Source organism: Cherax quadricarinatus, chromosome 17, assembly GCF_038502225.1.
Source record: "Cherax quadricarinatus isolate ZL_2023a chromosome 17, ASM3850222v1, whole genome shotgun sequence".
NCBI classification, from domain to species: domain Eukaryota; kingdom Metazoa; phylum Arthropoda; class Malacostraca; order Decapoda; family Parastacidae; genus Cherax; species Cherax quadricarinatus.
Genome location: NC_091308.1, coordinates 48,099,353 through 48,118,109, shown reverse-complemented (window position 1 = coordinate 48,118,109; position 18,757 = coordinate 48,099,353). Strand labels below are relative to the sequence as shown.

The 18,757-nt window shown below is 43.8% G+C and overlaps 2 protein-coding genes across 6 annotated transcripts in view; both read left to right on the top strand.

Moving 5' to 3' along the window:
• Positions 1 to 8,948, top strand: part of LOC128686492 (glucose-6-phosphate exchanger SLC37A4) — a 98,727-nt gene extending 89,779 nt beyond the window's left edge. For all 3 annotated transcript variants that reach the window (XM_053773451.2, XM_053773452.2, XM_053773450.2), the window contains 3 exons: positions 1,728 to 1,835; positions 2,023 to 2,161; positions 5,189 to 8,948. In XM_053773451.2, coding sequence (XP_053629426.1) covers positions 1,728 to 1,835; positions 2,023 to 2,161; positions 5,189 to 5,346 — 405 coding nt within the window. In that variant the 3' untranslated portion in view covers positions 5,347 to 8,948. The remainder of the gene's footprint in view (positions 1 to 1,727; positions 1,836 to 2,022; positions 2,162 to 5,188) is intronic.
• A 135-nt stretch (positions 8,949 to 9,083) lies between these two features.
• Positions 9,084 to 18,757, top strand: part of mtDNA-helicase (mitochondrial DNA helicase) — a gene marked incomplete at its 3' end in the record, with an annotated part of 132,972 nt that continues 123,298 nt past the window's right edge. Inside the window, 1 exon segment of one of the 3 annotated variants that reach the window (XM_070085966.1) lies at positions 9,084 to 10,881. 3 annotated transcript variants of the gene reach the window in all.

Genomic DNA, 18,757 nt, shown 5'->3' with positions numbered 1-18,757 from the left:
CAAACTTGCTTATGTCGCTCTTTATGCCCTCATCAATGTCGTTTATGTAGATTGTGAACAACAGGGGGCCCAACACTGACCCCTGTGGAACACCGCTTGTGATGCTTCCTCACTCTAATTTCTCCCCATTTATGCAAACTCTCTGCTGCCTATTTGTCAACCATGCCTCTATCCAGGAAAAAAATTCTCCTATTCCATGTGCCTTAATTTTCCTCAATAGTCTCTGATGTGGGACTCTGTCAAAAGCCTTACTGAAGTCCATATACACAATATCATATTCATTACCATGATCTACCTCCTCAAATACCTTAGTGAAAAAAGTTAATAAATTCGTAAGACAGGAACGCTCCTTTGTAAAACCATGCTAAGATTCATTGATCTATGCCTATCAAGATGGCTACGAATTGCCTCGGTAATTATTGATTCCATAAATTTTCCCACTATAGTTCGAAGCCAAGAACCTGTCACCTGCCTTGTAAATAGGTATTACATTTGCCATTTTCCACTTATCAGGCACTATGCCAGTTTGTAGTGATATGTTAAAAAGATTAGCCAAAGGTATGCTAAGTTCCTCTTTACATTCCTTTAACACCCTTGCAAACAGTTCATCAGGGCTTGGGGATTTGTTAGGTTTTAGTTTCTCTATTTGTCTGAGGACCATGTCACTAGTTACCGCAATCGTGCATAGTTTATTATCATCCTGTTCTACATAATCTATTATTTCAGGAATATCGCTAGTATTTTCCTGGGTGAAAACTGAGAGGAAGTAGGTATTGAGAATTTCACACATATCCTTATCACTGTCAGTGATCTGACCAGAGTTACTCTTAAGTGGGCTAGTCTTGTCCCTAATCTTACTTCTGTATACCTGAAAGAACCCTTTTGGGTTAGTCTTTGAATCCCTTGCGACCTTAGCCTCATAATCCCTTTTTGCTTTTCTTATTCCTTTTTTTATTTCTCTCTTTAATTGAATATATTGATTTCTTAACTGCCCATCCCCTCTTTTGATACACCTAAAAATGCCTCTCTTTTGACCAATGAGATGTTTTAATCTATTGTTCATCCATTTGGGGTCATTTTTGTTAGATCTAATTTCCCTACTCGGAACAAAAGTTGTCTGGGCAGCTAGAACTATGCTCTGAAAAACGTCATATAGGCAACCAAGATCACCTACCTGACCTATAGTCAGGACATCCCAATTTAGCCCACCCAGGTAATTTTTCAGTCCCATGAAGTCGGCCAAGCGAAAATCTGGGACAGAGATTTGACTGCAGTTATCTGGGTAATTCCATGATATATTGAAACTAAGTGATTTGTGATCACTTTCCCCAAGCTCATCATTAACCTCAAGATTATTAATTGGTGAATCTTTGTTGGCAAGAACCAAGTCAAGCAGATTGTTTCCTCTAGTTGGTTCTGTCACTAACTATTTTAAAAAGCAATCCTGAACCGTATCAAGAAAGTCACTAAACTCAAGATTTCTTGTCATATTGTTCTAATCAATTTGTCTAAAGTTAAAATCTCCCATTATCACAACATTTTCATATCTAGAATTTCGTCCCATAACAACTTACTGTTATCTAACTTTCTCTGTACTTCTAGCTCTAATATCTGTGAAGTTTCTCATACCTCATGAATTATCCACATCTTTAGTAGTCACATTTTAATTATATTTCTATATCTGTTTTACATATTTTCTTCAATTATGTTATTTTTTCGTGGATCAGGTGAAGACTCGTGGTAACGCGAGGCTGATGGTGGCTGCTACGTTCATGGTGACTTGTGCTGCTGGTGTACACGTGATGCGAGCCTCCCTCACTCCTCACACCTCCCAGGTATGTGTTGCACCTTGTTTTACACTAACTACTTCAGTGTTTTAGTAACTTGCTAGTGTTGCAGCATCTAGGTACAATGTTGTGTTGTAGCGTTGTCTTGTGTCACACAGGTGGTGGTGGTGTCAGTGGTTAGCATGTTGTCAATAGCCAGTGATAACTCGGTATAACGTTGTCATGTGTTACACAGGCAGTGGTATCAGTTGTTGGCATGGTGTTGGGTGCCAGTATGTACGGACCAATCTCCATCTACGGCATCGTGGCGTCAGAGTCCTTCCCCACCCATCTCTCAGGCACTGCACACGCTGTCGTCGCTCTGGCTGCTAATGGTGAGAGCCCTTTGATGTGTGGGTAAGAGGTACCGGATGTGGGTGTGGGTAAGAGGTACTGGGTGTGGGTGTGGGTATTTGTGAGGGCTGTGGAAGGTGTGTCATTAGTAATTTCCTCATCACTCAACCTATCACGTCTAAATACATTCCCACGCCTTAATCCAATGTTCCCACATCTGATCATAATATTTCCTCGTTTAATACATTCCCAATAGTCCCATGTCTGTGTACAACATTCACACGTCTGTGTACAACATTCACACGTCTGTGTACAACATTCACACGTCTGTGTACAACATTCACACGTCTGTGTACAACATTCACACGTCTGTGTACAACATTCACACGTCTGTGTACAACATTCACACGTCTGTGTACAACATTCACACGTCTGTGTACAACATTCACACGTCTGTGTACAACATTCACACGTCTGTGTACAACATTCACACGTCTATGTACAACATTCACACGTCTGTGTACAACATTCACATGTCTGTGTACAACATTCACACGTCTGTGTACAACATTCACATGTCTGTGTACAACATTCACACGTCTGTGTACAACATTCACACGTCTGTGTACAACATTCACATGTCTGTGTGCAACATTCACACATCTGTGTTCAACATTCACACATCTGTGTTCAACATTCACATGTCTGTGTACAACATTCACACGTCTGTGTACAACATTCACATGTCTGTGTGCAACATTCACACATCTGTGTTCAACATTCACACATCTGTGTTCAACATTCACACATCTGTGTTCAACATTCACATGTCTGTACAACATTCACATGTCTGTGTACATCATTCACATGTCTGTGTACAACATTCACATGTCTGTGTACACCATTCACATGTCTGTGTACACCATTCACATGTCTGTGTACACCATTCACATGTCTGTGTACAACATTCACACGTCTGTGTACAACATTCACATGTCTGTGTACAACATTCACACATCTGTGTTCAACATTCACATGTCTGTGTACAACATTCACATGTCTGTGTACAACATTCACATGTCTGTGTACAACATTCACATGTTTGTATAACATTCACACATCTGTGTTCAACATTCACATGTCTGTGTACAACATTCACATGTCTGTGTACAACATTCACATGTCTGTGTACAACATTCACACATCTCTGTTCAACATTCACACGTCTGTGTACAACATTCACATGTCTGTGTACAACATTGAATGTGTACAACATTCACACGTCTGTGTACAGCATTCACATGTCTGTGTACAACATTCACACGTCTGTGTACAACATTCACATGTCTGTGTACAACATTCACACGTCTGTGTACAACATTCATATGTCTGTGTGCAACATTCACATGTCTGTGTACAACATTCACATGTCTGTGTACAACATTCACATGTCTGTGTACAACATTCACATGTCTGTGTACAACATTCACACGTCTGTGTACAACATTCACATGTCTGTGTACAACATTCACACGTCTGTGTACAACATTCATATGTCTGTGTGCAACATTCACACATCTGTGTTCAACACTCACACATCTGTGTTCAACATTCACATGTCTGTGTACAACATTCTCATGTCTGTGTACATCATTCACATGTCTGTGTACAACATTCACATGTCTGTGTACACCATTCACATGTCTGTGTATAACATTCACACATCTGTTTACAACATTCACACGTCTGTGTACAACATTCACATGTCTGTGTACAACATTCACATGTCTGTGTACAACATTCACACATCTGTGTTCAACATTCACATGTCTGTGTACAACATTCACATGTCTGTGTACAACATTCACATGTCTGTGTACAACATTCACATGTCTGTGTATAACATTCACACATCTGTGTACAACATTCACATGTCTGTACACCATTCACATGTCTGTGTACAACATTCACATGTCTGTGTACAACATTCACACGTCTATGTACAGCATTCACATGTCTGTGTACAACATTCACATGTCTGTGTACAACATTCACACGTCTATGTACAGCATTCACACGTCTATGTACAACATTCACATGTCTGTGTACAGCATTCACATGTCTGTGTACAACATTCACACGTCTGTGTACAACATTCACACGTCTGTGTACAGCATTCACATGTCTGTGTACAACATTCACATGTCTGTGTACAACATTCACATGTCTGTGTACAACATTCACACATCTGTGTTCAACATTCACACATCTGTGTACAACATTCACATGTCTGTGTACAACATTCACACGTCTGTGTACAACATTCACACGTCTGTGTACAACATTCACATGTCTGTGTACAACATTCACATGTCTGAGCATCATGTGTTTGTACAAAGAAACTAGAATACCACCTGTACATTGAAGTTTCCAGATTTCCTTGGCAAGGTCCGAGGGTGTCTACACACCTCCCCTCACAGCACGCCCTCGTGTGTGTATGTGCGCGCGCGCGCTAGTGTGGGTGTATGACCCACTTAATATTTGTATTTATAACTCATTACAATTGTGACCAGGTGTGGACGTATCAGTGGTTCATTACTTTGTAATTTATTCATGACTGCAACCATGTATAGGAATGAGGCTGATTCATTACCTTTGTAACTTGCCATGATTGTGACCAGATCTACCAGGAGTTCATTACCTTTGTAACTAGTTCAGCTATCATAACTTTGGGGTCCAGTCCCTGGACCCATTATGTACCTTTGTAATCTTTTGACTACCGCCCACAGGATGGGTATGGGGTGCATAATAAAGATATTAAACTAAACCCTCACAGCACTCCAAAGCCACAAATGCAAGTGATGAGACACATTTGGTCTTTGTCCACTGTGGTGATAACTACATGTATCTCATTTGGACACTGCGCAGTGTGAGTGAACACTTGTGGTTACTGCCACTTCGTATAGTCCCCTGGTCGTCACATCTAAGTATCTCTCACACTGTCCTAACTTTTACTAGTACAGTATTATTTAAATTTGCCTCAGGACAATGTTGTGTTTGTGTTACAGTTGGAGCTGTTGCTGCTGGTTGGCCGCTGAGCTGGGTAGCCAAGACATGGTCATGGAGTGGGGTACTACTGCTGCTGGAGACTATGGCAGCCTCCTCCGTTCTCCTTATCCTCTCCACCTCTTCCAAACACCTCACACCCAAGCTCAAGACAGCCTAAATGAACCTCTCCATGCAGGAATTGTCTTACTACCCAGAAGTCGCGATGTAGTGTTGACACTACCTGGAAGTTCAGACTGCTTACTTGGATGTATTAATATGATCCAAGAGATGATTGGAGAGGCTACTGAATGGACCAGATCTGTGTTATAGCTCACTGACACAAGATCATCCAACTCTCCTGGGATCTTTCAGTTCGTGATCTTAACGCCACTATAACACTAGTAAAATTACTTTATTACATTCGATATATATATTTATTTTCTTAAAGCAAAAATCTATGCTATGCTCCCTTTACCACTTATTTGATTAAGCAATCCATTTCTTGCAATACTTAAGAGTTATTCTAAACTAAAAGCAAATTTCCAGCAATTGCTGCCTCATGAGATACAAATGACAATCTCTGAGTTTAGCACATGCTAAGTAAGGAAATCCAGCAATGGTAGAGTGCATGATGTGCAATTTACAGTGAGGGTGTGTGCCTCAGGGGAAAGAAATGTGTGTATACATTACATGCAAACGTGTATCCACTTAAACTCTTAGTTTAACAACAACTTTCTTGACAACACTCACCCGTGAGGTGTAAGTGGCAGTATACAACAGTCACCTGAGTGGTACAAGAGGCAGCCAGGCCTCAACCCTCACCTGAGAGGTACAAGAGGCAGCCAGGCCTCAACACTCACCTGAGTGGTACAAGAGGCAGCCTGGCCTCAACACTCACCTGAGAGGTACAAGAGGCAGCCAGGCCTCAACACTCACCTGAGTGGTACAAGAGGCAGCCTGGCCTCAACACTCACCTGAGAGGTACAAGAGGCAGCCAGGCCTCAACACTCACCTGAGTGGTACAAGAGGCAGCCAGGCCTCAACACTCACCTGAGAGGTACAAGAGGCAGCCAGGCCTCAACACTCACCTGAGAGGTACAAGAGGCAGCCAGGCCTCAATGCTCACCTGAGAGGTACAAGAGGCAGCCAGGCCTCAACACTCACCTGAGAGGCACAAGAGGCAGCCAGGCCTCAACACTCACCTGAGAGGTACGAGAGGCAGCCAGGCCTCAACACTCACCTGAGAGGTACGAGAGGCAGCCAGTCCTCAACACTCACCTGAGAGGTACAAGAGGCAGCTTGGCCTCAACACTCACCTGAATGGTACAAGAGGCAGCCTGGCCTCAACACTCACCTGAGAGGTACAAGAGGCAGCCAGGCCTCAACCCTCACCTGAGAAGTACAAGAGGCAGTTTGGCCTCAACACTCACCTAAGTGGTACAAGAGGCAGCCTGGCCTCAACACTCACCTGAGAGGTAAAAGAAGCAGCAGCCTGGCCTCAACATTCACCTAAGTGGTACAAGAGGCAGCCAGGCCTCAACACTCACCTGAGAGGTACAAGAGACATCCTGGCCTCAACACTCACCTGAGAGGTAAAAGAAGTGGCAGCCTGGCCTCAACACTCACTTGAGTGGTACAAGAGGTGGCAGCCTGGCCTCAACACTCACCCGAGTGGTACAAGGGGCGGCAGCTTGTCCTCAACACTCACCTGAGTGGTACAAGAGGTGGCAGCCTGGCCTCAACACTTACCTGAGTGGTACAAGAGATGGCAGCCTGGCCTCAACATTCACTTGAGAGGTACAAGAGGCGGCAGCCTGGCCTTAACACTCACCTGAGTGGTACAAGAGGCGGCAGCCTGGCCTCAACACTCACCTGAGTGGTACAAGAGGTGGCAGCCTGGCCTCAACACTCACCTGAGTGGTACAAGAGGCGGCAGCCTGGTCTTAACACTCACCTGAGTGGTACAAGAGGTGGCAGCCTGGCCTCAACACTCACCTGAGTGGTACAAGAGGTGGCAGCCTGGCCTCAACACTCATCTGAGTGGTACAAGAGGCGGCAGCCTGGTCTTAACACTCACCTGAGTGGTACAAGAGGTGGCAGCCTGGCCTCAACATTCACCTGAGAGGTACTAGAGGCAGCCTGGACCAGGGTGAGACCTGGTTGACGACCTGGGTCCTTACCTCACATTCCACCTTACTAGACTAGAGAAATAATTTCCACTAAGGAAACACACACAGTGCGGATCAGAGGAGATGGACATAGTAGTATGTGTAAATTTATTGTAAATGTGTAAAAATAGTGCTCGTAAAATAAAATAATATGTAAATATAATATTATTTTTTTGACAGTGAAAAAGTATTGAGAGCGTGACTGAAGACTGACACCTATATTTGTATATTAATATACTGTATTTACTTATTAAATGCTCGAGGCACATCCCCCTATGAAAAAAGAAGAAAGATGTAAACTAAAGATGATCCATATACAAATGAAGGTAAAGAATCACAGAGCTCCTGAAAGAGGCCAATATATCTGAGATACGGAAGGAGGCACTGGTTAGATTAGAGATTAGATTTTGCCACCGAAGTGACTAGTTTGTGCACCCCATATCCATCCTGTGGACGGTAGCGCAAGAGCATGTGGATATACAAAAGGCCTAGAACTAGGCCCCAAAAGGGTTAACAGGTCTACATATCTACAGTTCACTTATCTGTTACAAGCAAATTTAGGAATTTTGCTTAGTATATCTGGTATCTTATTTTCATTAATAAGATATCTTGACATGTTACATAGGTTATTATACTGTCTGTCTCTGTATTCCTCAGTAAGTGGACAATTAAGCACAAAGTGCTCAAGACAGTGACCATATCCCTGACCACATAATTAGCATTTAGTTTGATCATTATCTGTGTGTCTCCCAAACTGCCAGAAGTACTTGTAACCAAGCCTAAGCCTGGCCACTACAACATCAGTCAGTTCTTGTAACCAAGCCTAAGCCTGGCCACTACAACATCAGTCAGTACTTGTAACCAAGCCTAAGCCTGGCCACTACAACATCAGTCAGTACTTGTAACCAAGCCTAAGCCTGGCCACTACAACATCAGTCAGTTCTTGTAACCAAGCTTAAGCCTGGCCACTACAACATCAGTCAGTACTTGTAACTAAGTCTAAGCCTGGCCACTACAACATCAGTCAGTACTTGTAACTAAGTCTATTAACTAGTCTATGTAACAACGTCTATTAACTAGACTTTCCAACAACATCCAAACTACACTAGTAAGATCAATGGGTCGATAGTGGGAGGCATCATGGCCCGAAGTGCCTACCTGGTTTATGAAAAGACAGAACAATAGCAGTTTTCCATGGATGGGAGGAACTCTTGTGACCAAACAAGATTTAAAAATGTAAGAGGGCTACGAGGGCTGTCGGAAGTAAATGTTGAAGCATACTAATATGAATGCCATCAGGTCCAGCTGCTGACGATCGGCAAATGGGAAGTGTTGACTCAAGTTCTAGATGTGTAAAAGGCACATTATTAGACTCTTCTCTGCTAGAAGAAAAGTCTAAACGTGGTAACTTTTTGGTAGACTTGGAGGAAAGAAATGAGGAGCATAGATGGGGCCCTGAGAGATACAGACAAGATAATTTCCAATTGCTGTAACAACTGTAGACTGTCTACATCGTCTTCACATCTCAACTGCTCCTGCCAACTTTTCTGTACACGACTGAAGAAGCCTACTGTATATGCGAAACTTTTTGGAATAAAGATGCCTAACTGTTGCATGTGTATTACCTACCAACCTGTCGGTATTGTTTACCATTTTGATATTCAGGATTTACAATGCTGACACCAGCAACCCTAAGAACGGGAGATGGATCTAGAGAATATTTGCCTCTCAGCTTCTGCAATTTTTTACAAACTGCACTCATAGAGGAAGTGCAAGTGACATTAGAAACAATCCCACCAACAAGTGCATTTTGCATTTTGTTGGGCAACTGCGTTTGCTTGCTTTAAATCAAAGCGTTACCCTGTGGCCCTACTGTAGGCCCCACATATAATCAAGGAGTTGGCCCAGGGCATCACCAGACCTCTGCACACCACTGATCGGCCCCTATGCAGCACGTTTCAGACGCACTGCATGAACACAAGTAAGATAACACCAAGGCACACGTTTCTGAGAGTCCTTACTCGAGGTTTGAGGGATTGTATTTGAAGCTACAGTTAAAACAGAGGTCGTAAATAATTGTAATAGGCTATTAGCTCATCATTAAAAGATAAAGGAGAAGGTTCCTCACTAAAAACTGACGCAAGTAAAGGGCCCAATTTGCCCGTTCAAACTGCCAACGTGGGCTACAAAGTTGAGAATGTGAATGGGAAGTAAGGAGAGTAGGAAAATGATCACAGTCCAGGTAAAGCCAAGTGCAGTTGAAGAGGAGAAATTTGAGAGATGTATGCATGTGTGTTTGAGTGCGAAGGTCAAAATGAGTGGGAGTACTTGTATTTAAAACATGGAGAGGAAAAGAAGCAAGAAAAGTCTCTAACTGATCACCATAAGAGTCACAGTGAGGAAATGATGAGCATTAAAATCACCTAATAAGAGGAGAGGTGGAGGTTGAGAAGAAACCAGAAATTCAACGTCATGAATAGATAATGGAAGAGGAGAACGATACAAAGAGCAGATACGGATTGCAGTATAACGCAGTGAAGTATGAACAAAGAAGCGTACAAGAAGTGAACTTTCATTCAAAGTCCCACCGGAAAGGGATCCAATGAATGCAATAAGATACATGCGGAGATGGTTTCAATTGTTTCAGAAGAGAGAGAAGCTGCAGGAAGCATAGTGTCGGAGGTAGAGAATGTAGGTTGAGTAAAGCTTGGAGAGACAATGGAAGTTACCGAAGAAGTGGGAGACGAGATGTTAGAGATATCTTGTGAAGAAATTTGAGCGGGGACAGGATAAGAAGTGTACGAGAGGGTAGATGAACCTCCACAACAAGGACACATACAATAAGAGCTGAAGGTCTAGGCCCAGATACAGGAAAAGTAAAATGTTTGGGAATGATATGTGATTGAGGGGTTAAAGAATATTTGTACTTTGGTGAAGTTTTAGACTTTGGAGAAGTAGGGATGTGAGGTAATGGCTTGTTGTGGGAGATCTTACAGACGTAGAAACATGCAAGCGAGAAGACGATAGTAGGACATGACGAGGTAGGAACCTCAGAGCCTAGGACTGCAAAAGTGTTAGATACAGAGGTGACTGTGGAATTTGTGACTACAGAGGAGATTGTGGAGGCTGTCTAGAAACTCTGGAATAAGAAAGCCATGGAAGTCTCCCTTGGAGGCGAAGATGGGAGACTGCCATGGCGTAAGAGAAACCCATTTTCTCTTTGAGACAATGGAGTTCTCGTAGCTTTAAGAAACCTTTTCAACGGCAAGTATAAGCTGGGTGAGCCTCATTACAATTAAGGCAAGAGGGAGGTTGGCTACAGGATGGATTGCTATGGTCAGCAGCAACACAGACTGGGCATTCTGCCATACACCTGCAATGTTTTACTAGGTGGCCAAAGCGCCAGCAATTTCTACATTATTGTGGTATAGGGATCAATTCCCGTACTTGTAAATGGTCCCCCGCAATATAAACAGAGGATGGAAGTTCACGGCAGTCAAAGGTTAACTCAGCTATATTACAGGAATAACATCACCGACCGCCAGGTAAGTGTCCACTTTAAGAACTAGAAGGTCCTGGAGCTTACACTCACCCAAGTGATATATGTATAAAATTATTTATATTGTTATTGCCTTATTAATCTTAAGTTTGCCCGAAATACTCTGCATATATACAGGATTTTTGCATGTACACCTAAATGTCATTCACCATTGTACAAACCTTGTATTATTATTATTATTATTATTATTATTATTATTATTATTATTATTATTATTATTATTAATAATAATAATAATAATAATAATAATAATAATAATAATAATACTCCTGGGTAGCAAAGTTTGGTTAAGGCGTTAAGTTTAGAGACCCTTAACAACTCCCAACAATAACCAGTGTTGCTGCTGCTGTTCTGCCATGCTGTATAGTCCTTGTGGCTTAGCGCTTCTCTTTTATTATAATAATAACGCTGCTGTTCTGTTGCTGTTCTTAATGGTGCTGCTCCACTGCTGTTGCTGTTTCTCTTGACGGTAATATATTCAAATTCATCCGTTTATGGCTTCTTCAGCGGTGTATAGCCCTTGTGGTTTAGCGCTTCTTTTTGAGTATAATAATAATATGGCTTCTTTGTTCCAGATATGAGAGTGATTACTGCTGTATGATGTGTACCATGATGGTGTGTACCATATGTACCATGATGGTGTGTACCATGATGGTGTGTACCGTGATGGTGTGTACCATGGTGTGTACCATGATGGTGTGTACCATATGTACCATGATGGTGTGTACCATGATGGTGTGTACCGTGATGGTGTGTACCATGGTGTGTACCATGATATGTACCATGATGGTGTGTACCATATGTACCATGATGGTGTGTACCATGATGGTGTGTACCGTGATGGTGTGTACCATGATGGTGTGTACCATGATGGTGTGTACCATATGTACCATGATGGTGTGTACCATGATGGTGTGTACCGTGATGGTGTGTACCATGGTGTGTACCATGATGGTGTGTACCGTGATGGTGTGTACCATGGTGTGTACCATGATGGTGTGTACCATGATGGTGTGTACCATGATGGTGTGTACCGTGATGGTGTGTACCACGGTGTGTACCATTATGGTGTGTATCATGATGTGTACCATGATGGTGTGTACCGTGATGGTGTGTACCATGATGGTGTGTACCGTGATGGTGTGTACCATGGTGTGTACCATGATGGTGTGTACCATGATGGTGTGTACCGTGATGGTGTGTACCACGGTGTGTACCATTATGGTGTGTACCATGATGTGTACCATGATGGTGTGTACCACGGTGTGTACCATGATGGTGTGTACCATGATGTGTACCATGATGGTGTGTACCATGATGTTGTGTACCATGGTGTGTACCATGATGGTGTGTACCATGATGGTGTGTACCATGGTGTGTACCATGATGTGTACCATGATGGTGTGTACCATGATGGTGTGTACCATGGTGTGTACCATGATGTGTACCATGATGGTGTGTACCATGGTGTGTACCATGATGTGTACCATGATGGTGTGTACCATGATGGTGTGTACCATGATGGTGTGTACCATGATGGTGTGTACCATGATGGTGTGTACCATGATGGTGTGTACCATGATGATGTGTACCATGGTGTGTACCATGATGGTGTGTACCATGATGGTGTGTACCATGATGGTGTGTACCATGATGGTGTGTACCATGATGCGTACCATGATGGTGTGTACCATGATGGTGTGTACCATGGTGTGTACCATGATGTGTACCATGATGGTGTGTACCATGATGGTGTGTACCATGATGGTGTGTACCATGGTGTGTACCATGATGTGTACCATGATGGTGTGTACCATGGTGTGTACCATGATGTGTACCATGATGGTGTGTACCATGATGGTGTGTACCATGATGTGTACCATGATGGTGTGTACCATGTGTACCATGGTGTGTACCATGGTGTGTACCATGATGTGTACCATGATGGTGTGTACCATGATGTGTACCATGATGGTGTGTACCATGATGTGTACCATGATGGTGTGTACCATGATGGTGTGTACCACGGTGTGTACCATGATGGTGTGTACCATGATGGTGTGTACCATGGTGTGTACCATGATGGTGTGTACCATGATGGTGTGTACCATGATGGTGTGTACCATGGTGTGTACCATGATGGTGTGTACCATGATGGTGTGTACCATGATGGTGTGTACCATGATGGTGTGTACCATGATGGTGTGTACCATGATGGTGTGCACCATGATGGTGTGTACCATGATGGTGTGTACCATGGTGTGTACCATGATGGTGTGTACCATGATGGTGTGTACCATGGTGTGTACCATGATGGTGTGTACCATGATGGTGTGTACCATGATGGTGTGTACCATGATGGTGTGTACCATGATGGTGTGTACCATGATGTGTACCATGATGGTGTGTACCATGATGTGTACCATGATGGTGTGTACCATGATGTGTACCATGATGGTGTGTACCATGATGTGTACCATGATGGTGTGTACCATGGTGTGTACCATGATGGTGTGTACCATGATGTGTACCATGATGGTGTGTACCATGATGATGTGTACCATGATGATGTGTACCATGATGGTGTGTACCATGGTGTGTACCATGATGGTGTGTACCATGATGTGTACCATGATGGTGTGTACCATGGTGTGTACCATGATGGTGTGTACCATGATGTGTACCATGGTGTGTACCATGATGGTGTGTACCATGATGATGTGTACCATGATGGTGTGTACCATGATGGTGTGTACCATGATGGTGTGTACCATGATGGTGTGTACCATGGTGTGTACCATGGTGTGTACCATGATGGTGTGTACCATGATGGTGTGTACCATGGTGTGTACCATGATGTGTACCATGATGGTGTGTACCATGATGGTGTGTACCATGATGGTGTATACCATGATGGTGTATACCATGATGGTGTGTACCATGGTGTGTACCATGATGTGTACCATGATGGTGTGTACCATGATGGTGTGTACCATGGTGTGTACATTGGTGTGTACCATGATCTTGTGTACCATGATGTGTACCATGATGGTGTTTATCTGGAGTTTATCTGGAGAGAGTTCCGGGGGTCAACGCCCCCGCGGCCCGGTCTGTGACCAGGCCTCCTTAGGTCAGTGTCCCAGGATGCGACCCACACCAGTCGACTAACACCCAGGTACCCATTTTACTGATGGGGAACATAGACAACAGGTGGAAAGAAACACGTCCAATGTTTCTACTCTGGCTGGGAATCGAACCCAGGCCCTCACCGTGTGAAGCGAGAGCGTTAACCACCAGGCCACCAGATGGTGTGTACTATGATGGTGTGTACCATGGTGTACCATGATGGTGTGTACCATGATGTGTACCATGATGGTGTGTACCATGATGGTGTGTACCATGATGGTGTGTACATTGGTGTGTACCATGATGGTGTGTACCATGATGGTGTGTACCATGATGGTGTGTACCATGATGGTGTGTACCATGATGTGTACCATGATGGTGTGTACCATGATGGTGTGTACCATGATGGTGTGTACCATGATGTGTACCATGATGGTGTGTACCATGATGGTGTGTACCATGATGGTGTGTACCATGATGGTGTGTACCATGATGGTGTGTACCATGATGTGTACCATGATGGTGTGTATCATGATGGTGTGTACCATGATGTGTACCATGATGGTGTGTACCATGATGGTGTGTACCATGATGGTGTGTACCCTGATGGTGTGTACCATGATGGTGTGTACCATGATGTGTACCATGGTGTGTATGATGGTGTGTACCATGGTGTGTACCATGATGGTGTGTACCATGATGATGGCATGTACCATGATGGTGTGTACCATGATGTGTACCATGATGGTGTGTACCATGATGGTGTGTACCATGATGGTGTGTACCATGTTTACCATGATGGTGTGTACCATGTGTACCATGATGGTGTGTACCATGATGGTGTGTACCACAGTGTGTACCATGATGGTGTGTACCATGATGGTGTGTACCATGATGGTGTGTACCATGATGGTGTGTACCATGATGGTGTGTACCATGATGGTGTGTACCATGATGTGTACCATGATGGTGTGTACCATGATGGTGTGTACCATGATGGTGTGTACCATGATGGTGTGTACCATGATGGTGTGTACCGTGATGTGTACCATGATGGTGTGTACCATGATGGTGTGTACCATGATGGTGTGTACCATGATGTGTACCATGATGGTGTGTACCATGATGTGTACCATGATGTGTACCATGGTGTGTACCATGATGGTGTGTACCATGATGGTGTGTACTGTGATGTGTACCATGATGGTGTGTACCATGATGGTGTGTACCATGATGGTGTGTACCATGATGTGTACCATGGTGTGTACCATGATGTGTACCATGATGGTGTGTACCATGGTGTGTACCATGATGGTGGCCTGTACACTGCAGAGTCACTTGTTTACACAGAACTGCTAAATGCCTCAAATGATGTAGTGGAAGTTTTAGCAGTAAAGGTCGAGAACCAAAACCTAGTCATTGTGGTAGTCTACAAGCCTCCGGATGCAACATCCCAGCAATTCCAGGAACAGCTGTTAAAAATTGACCACTGTCTGGAAAATCTTCCAGCTCCTGCACCCAACATCTTGCTCCTGGGGGATTTCAACTTAAGGCACCTAAAATGGAGGAATAAAGCAAATAATATTGTTGCAGTAATAACACCATGAGGCAGCTCTGATGAAAACTCACACTCACACGAGCTTTTAAATCTCTGCACAAAATTCAATTTAAACCAGCAAATAATAGAGCCTACTAGACTGGAGAATACACTAGACCTCATCTTCACTAACAATGATGATCTGATAAGAAATGTCACCATATCATAAACAATATACTCAGATCACAACATAATTGAGGTTCAGACATGTATGCGTGGAGCCCCAGATCGACATAATGAGACTAGTCACGAGGGAGCATTCACCAAATTCAATAACAAAAACATAAAGTGGGACCAAGTAAACCAAGTCCTAACCGATATAAGCTGGGAAGATATACTAAGCAACACAGACCCCAACGTATGCCTAGAACAGATTAACTTGGTGGCACTCGATGTATGCACAAGGCTTATTCCTCTAAGAAAAAGGAGTAGATGTAAAATAGAAAGAGACAGGCGCTCCCTTTACAGGCGACGGAAAAGAATAACAGAGCGGCTAAAAGAGATCAATATATCTGAAATGCGTAGGGAGACACTGGTCAGAGAAATAGCAAGCATCGAACTCAAGCTAAAGGAATCTTATAGGAGTCAGGAATCGCGGGAAGAACTAAAAGCCATAAATGAAATCGAAAGAAACCCAAAGTATTTCTTCTCCTATGCCAAATCAAAGTCGAGAACAACATCCAGTATTGGGCCCCTACTTAAACAAGATGGGTCCTACACAGATGACAGCAAGGAAATGAGTGAGCTACTCAAGTCCCAATATGACTCAGTTTTTAGCAAGCCGCTAACCAGACTGAGAGTCGAAGATCAAAACGAATTTTTTATGAGCCACAAAATTTGGTTAACACAAGTCTATCCAATGTTATCCTAACGCCAAATGACTTCGAACAGGCGATAAATGACATGCCCATGCACTCTGCCCCAGGGCCAGACTCATGGAACTCCGTGTTCATCAAGAACTGCAAGAAGCCCCTATCACGAGCCTTTTCCATCCTGTGGAGAGGGAGCATGGACACGGGGGTCGTCCCACAGTTACTAAAAACAACAGACATAGCCCCACTCCACAAAGGGGGCAGTAAAGCAACAGCAAAGAACTACAGACCGATAGCACTAACATCCAATATCATAAAAATCTTTGAAAGGGTCCTAAGAAGCAAGATCACCACCCATCTAGAAACCCATCAGTTACACAACCCAGGGCAACATGGGTTTAGAACAGGTCGCTCCTGTCTGTCTCAACTATTGGATCACTACGACAAGGTCCTAAATGCACTAGAAGATAAAAAGAATGCAGATGTAATATATACAGACTTTGCAAAAGCCTTCGACAAGTGTGATCATGGCGTAATAGCGCACAAAATGCGTGCTAAAGGGATAACAGGAAAAGTCGGTCGATGGATCTATAATTTCCTCACTAACAGAACACAGAGAGTAGTCGTCAACAGAGTAAAGTCCGAGGCAGCTACGGTGAAAAGCTCTGTTCCACAAGGCACAGTACTCGCTCCCATCTTGTTCCTCATCCTCATATCCGACATAGACAAGGATGTCAGCCACAGCACCGTGTCTTCCTTTGCAGATGACACCCGAATCTGCATGACAGTGTCTTCCATTGCAGACACTGCAAGGCTCCAGGCGGACATCAACCAAATCTTTCAGTGGGCTGCAGAAAACAATGTGAAGTTCAACCATGAGAAATTTCAATTACTCAGATATGGTAAACACGAGGAAATTAAATCTTCATCAGAGTTCAAAACTAATTCTGGCCACAAAATAGAGCGAAACACCAACGTCAAAGACCTGGGAGTGATCATGTCGGAGGATCTCACCTTCAAGGACCATAACATTGTATCAATCGCATCTGCTAGAAAAATGACAGGATGGATAATGAGAACCTTCAAAACTAGGGAGGCCAAGCCCATGATGACACTCTTCAGGTCACTTGTTCTATCTAGGCTGGAACATTGCTGCACACTAACAGCACCTTTCAAGGCAGGTGAAATTGCTGACCTAGAAAATGTACAGAGAACCTTCACGGCGCACATAACGGAGATAAAACACCTCAATTACTGGGAGCGCTTGAGGTTCCGGAACCTGTATTCCCTGGAACGCAGGCGGGAGAGATACATGATTATACAGTGGACCCCCGGTTAACGATCACCTCCAAATGCGACCAATTATGTAAGTGTATTTATGTAAGTGCGTTTGTACGTGTATGTTTGGGGGTCTGAAATGGACTAATCTACTTCACAATATTCCTTATGGGAAAAAATTCGGTCAGTACTGGCACCTGAACATACTACTGGAATGAAAAAAGTTCGTTAACCGGGGGTCCACTGTATACACCTGGAAAATCCTAGAGGGACTAGTACCGAACTTGCACACGAAAATCACTCACTACGAAAGCAAAAGACTTGGCAGACGATGCAACATCCCCCAATGAAAAGCAGGGGTGTCACTAGCACGTTAAGAGACCATACAATAAGTGTCAGGGGCCCGAGACTGTTCAACTGCCTCCCAGCATACATAAGGGGGATTACCAACAGACCCCTGGCAGTCTTCAAGCTGGCACTGGACAAGCACCTAAAGTCGGTTCCTGACCAGCCGGGCTGTGGCTCGTATGTTGGTTTGCGTGCAGCCAGCAGCAACAGCCTGGTTGATCAGGCTCTGATCCACCAGGAGGCCTGGTCACAGACCGGGCCGCGGGGGCGTTGACCCCCGGAACTCTCTCCAGGTAAACTCCAGGTTCCGTGATGATGTGCACCATGATAGTGTGTAACATGATGATGTGTACCATGATGGTGTGTACCATGGTGTGTACCATGGTGTGTACCATGATGGTGTGTACCGTGATGATGTGTACCATGATGGTGTGTACCATGATGTGTACCATGATGGTGTGTACCGTGATGATGTGTACCATGATGGTGTGTACCGTGATGATGTGTACCATGATGGTGTGTACCATGATGTGTACCATGATGGTGTGTACCATGGTGTGTACCATGATGGTGTGTACCATGATGTGTACCATGATGTTTACCATGATGTGTACCATGATGGTGTGTACCATGATGGTGTGTACCATGATAGTGTGTACCATGATGGTGTGTACCATGATGGTGTGTACCATGATGGTGTG